The following is a 2,624-nucleotide window of genomic DNA, read 5'->3' as shown; positions in this document are numbered from 1 at the left end:
GTAGCCATCTTGGGTATTAATGGCTCATACTTTTTTAGATGATCACGCAAGTTTAGCTAGTGGATCCACTAGGTTGAGGATGTTCTATGCGACGTTAAATTATAGGACAGTTCTGGAAGCATGGGGAAGACATTTATAACCACTTAGGCTCATAGAGTGTTGGTCGGTTAGAGAAACTTCGAAAGAGATATATTAATTTCATACATAAGTAATGTTGAGTTTGCTAATACATTTTCCTTGATGAGTTGAGTTGCTTTTCTATTTTACAAGCTTTATATATATCGCATATGTTTTAATTTTCTTTATATAATTACATTACGTAGATAAATTCTTGACTTGACAAGAGCCAAGGTTAGTTTATCTTATTCTCATCAATGTTATATATTCATATATTAAATCTAATGATGTCAGTTTGCCTGCATTGTCTTTTTATGTAGACACTTAACCAGGATAAGCATCCATTTCATCATTTGATCATCTAGAGTAAGTGGTGAGCCTCATTGTTTCCAGAGGAACCTTCACTATTTTCAGTATTTTCCTTATTGAATGTTCAAAGGTTTATCCCAACATTCGTCCTAGTTATTGTACAGGCTTCATAGATAGATAGCCAGTCAGATTGTTCAGTTTGAGTCTGTTCTTTTCTGACATTTCATATGTTCAAATGTTGAGACTTAACTGCCATTTTGGTCAAGACAATTATTTAAAGTATTTATCATAAGAATGTTTCAAGTTTTATAATGGGGTTAATTTAAGTCTTCTGTTGAGTTAAGTAAACAAGGTCAAGGGTTCGCTCAAGACCAATACTGGTCATTGGGTACTGGCCACGTCTAGGGTGTAGGCTCGGCACGTGACAAACTATATGTTAGAGAACAAAGTTCAAGAGTCCTAGGTAGTCTATGAAGACGGTCAGTAGAGTATAAGTCATCTATGTGAAGAACACCACATTTATGATTAGAAGGCTACAACGTTTAGGAATTTCTCACTTCTTTAATAATTTCTTTCGTGCGTTAGATTTTATCTCTAAAAATTTTCCCTCTAATTTGTGCTTGCGTGTGTTTCAGTGATTATCATGCCTCCACGAAGATCAGTCATAGGTCGACCAGTGAAATGGAATGTTGAGGAACAAGAGGTACATAATACATAGAACATGCAACCTCAAGGGGAAATCAACAGTGCTAAGTTCCGTGAGACAATTCGAATGCTAAGCAAAGCGGCGACTTACCAAGTTAGTAAACAAAAGGGAGATCAACAAGAAGGGGCTGACACATAGAGGATTTGAGAATTCTTGAGGATGAATCGACCAAGCTTCACTGGTTTGAGTATTGCTTAGGAACTAAAGAATAATGTGGAAGAGTTGAGGAAGGTGTTAGATGTGATTCATGCGATTGATGCTGAGAGAGTTGAACTAGCCGCATATAATCTCAAGAATATGACTAGGATGTGGTTCGATTAGTATAAGGAGGGAAAAATATGAGGATGCACCAAATCCGCATTGCTTTGAAGAATCTTTCTTGGAAAGATTTTATCCATGTGAACTATAGGAAGCAAAGGTAAATGAGTTTATTTATTCTGAAATAGAACTCCTTGAGTGTTCAAGAATATGGGTTGAATTTAACCCAAGTATCTCTCTATGCTCCTAAGATAGCTAAGAATATGAGGAGCGGAATGAGTTTGTTTGTTGCTAGCTTGGGTCTCACTTCAAGAAAGAAGGTAGGGCTGCAATGTTGATTGGAGATATGGACATTTCAATGTTAACAGTCTATGTGCAACAAGTGGAAGAAGAAAACCTGAGTGATAAAGATGAGTACAGGAATAAGAAAGCTATGACGGGGAATGCATCTGGTCAACAAAAGAATGATTCAAGTCGACAACAATTTCAGAAACCAAAGAGGAATGCACCATTATCTGCTAGTGCACCTCCATTCAGAAACATAGGTGAGTATGATGGCCAGAATCTTAGAACTTAAAGGGTAGAGCATTCTAATCTGAAGATAGTGTTGCACAAGAAGGTAGATGGGCTCCTACATTTCCTAAGTGTGGTAGAAACCATCTCTGTAAGCGGTGTAATGGCCAGACAGGTTGATTTAAGTTTGTTCAAGAGGGTCACGTCATGAGAGAGTCATGTCAGAATAAGCAAGGTGGTGTAAATCCATGCAATAGAGCTCAAGCTTCAGTAGTTGCTCTACTAGACAAGGATGCACCTAGAGGAGCCACTTCTGGTACTAGCGGAGGGGCAAACCGTCTCTATGCAATCACTAGCCTCTAGGAGAAAGAGAACTCGCTATATGTTTTGAAGGGTATGATAAAAGTATTTTCTGTTTATGTTTATGCATTTTTAGACCCCGAAGAAGGTTTATCTTTTGTAACTTCTTATGATGCGACTCAGTTTGACATTTTTCCTAACAAACATTATGAACCTTTCTCTGTTTCTACCCCAGTTAGAGTGTATATTCTAGCAAAAAGAGTCTATCGTGATTGTCTGATCCCGATCGATCCCAAGAACACCACGGCTGACCTAGTAGTGTTGGACATGATAGATTTTGATATCATTTTAAATATGGACTAGCTTCATGCTTATTATGTGTAAATAGATTATAGATATCGAGTTGTAAAGTTTTAAACTC

At 37.4% G+C, this 2,624-nt stretch overlaps 1 protein-coding gene across 1 annotated transcript; it reads left to right on the top strand.

Annotated features, from left to right (window-relative positions):
• The first annotated feature begins 1,721 nt into the window (after window positions 1-1,721).
• LOC138337456 (uncharacterized) lies at window positions 1,722-2,266 on the top strand. Its single transcript, XM_069287367.1, has 2 exons — window positions 1,722-1,935; window positions 2,100-2,266. Exons 1-2 carry the CDS (start codon window positions 1,722-1,724, stop codon window positions 2,264-2,266), a joined length of 381 nt encoding a protein of 126 aa, XP_069143468.1.
• The last annotated feature ends 358 nt before the right edge of the window (window positions 2,267-2,624 follow it).

The sequence above is a fragment of the Solanum lycopersicum genome, chromosome 7 (genome assembly GCF_036512215.1).
Source record: "Solanum lycopersicum chromosome 7, SLM_r2.1".
NCBI lineage: Eukaryota > Viridiplantae > Streptophyta > Magnoliopsida > Solanales > Solanaceae > Solanum > Solanum lycopersicum.
The sequence above is the reverse complement of the archived record's forward strand: the minus strand, read 5'-3'. Positions and strand labels throughout refer to the sequence as shown.

Excerpts from the sequence above, each read along its gene's own strand:
- LOC138337456 (XM_069287367.1), top strand. The coding sequence starts at position 1,722 with ATGTTGATTGGAGATATGGACATTTCAATGTTAACAGTCTATGTGCAA. Across the intron at positions 1,936-2,099 it reads ACCTCCATTCAGAAACATAG|AGGGTCACGTCATGAGAGAG; the intron begins GTGAGTATGATG and ends AGTTTGTTCAAG.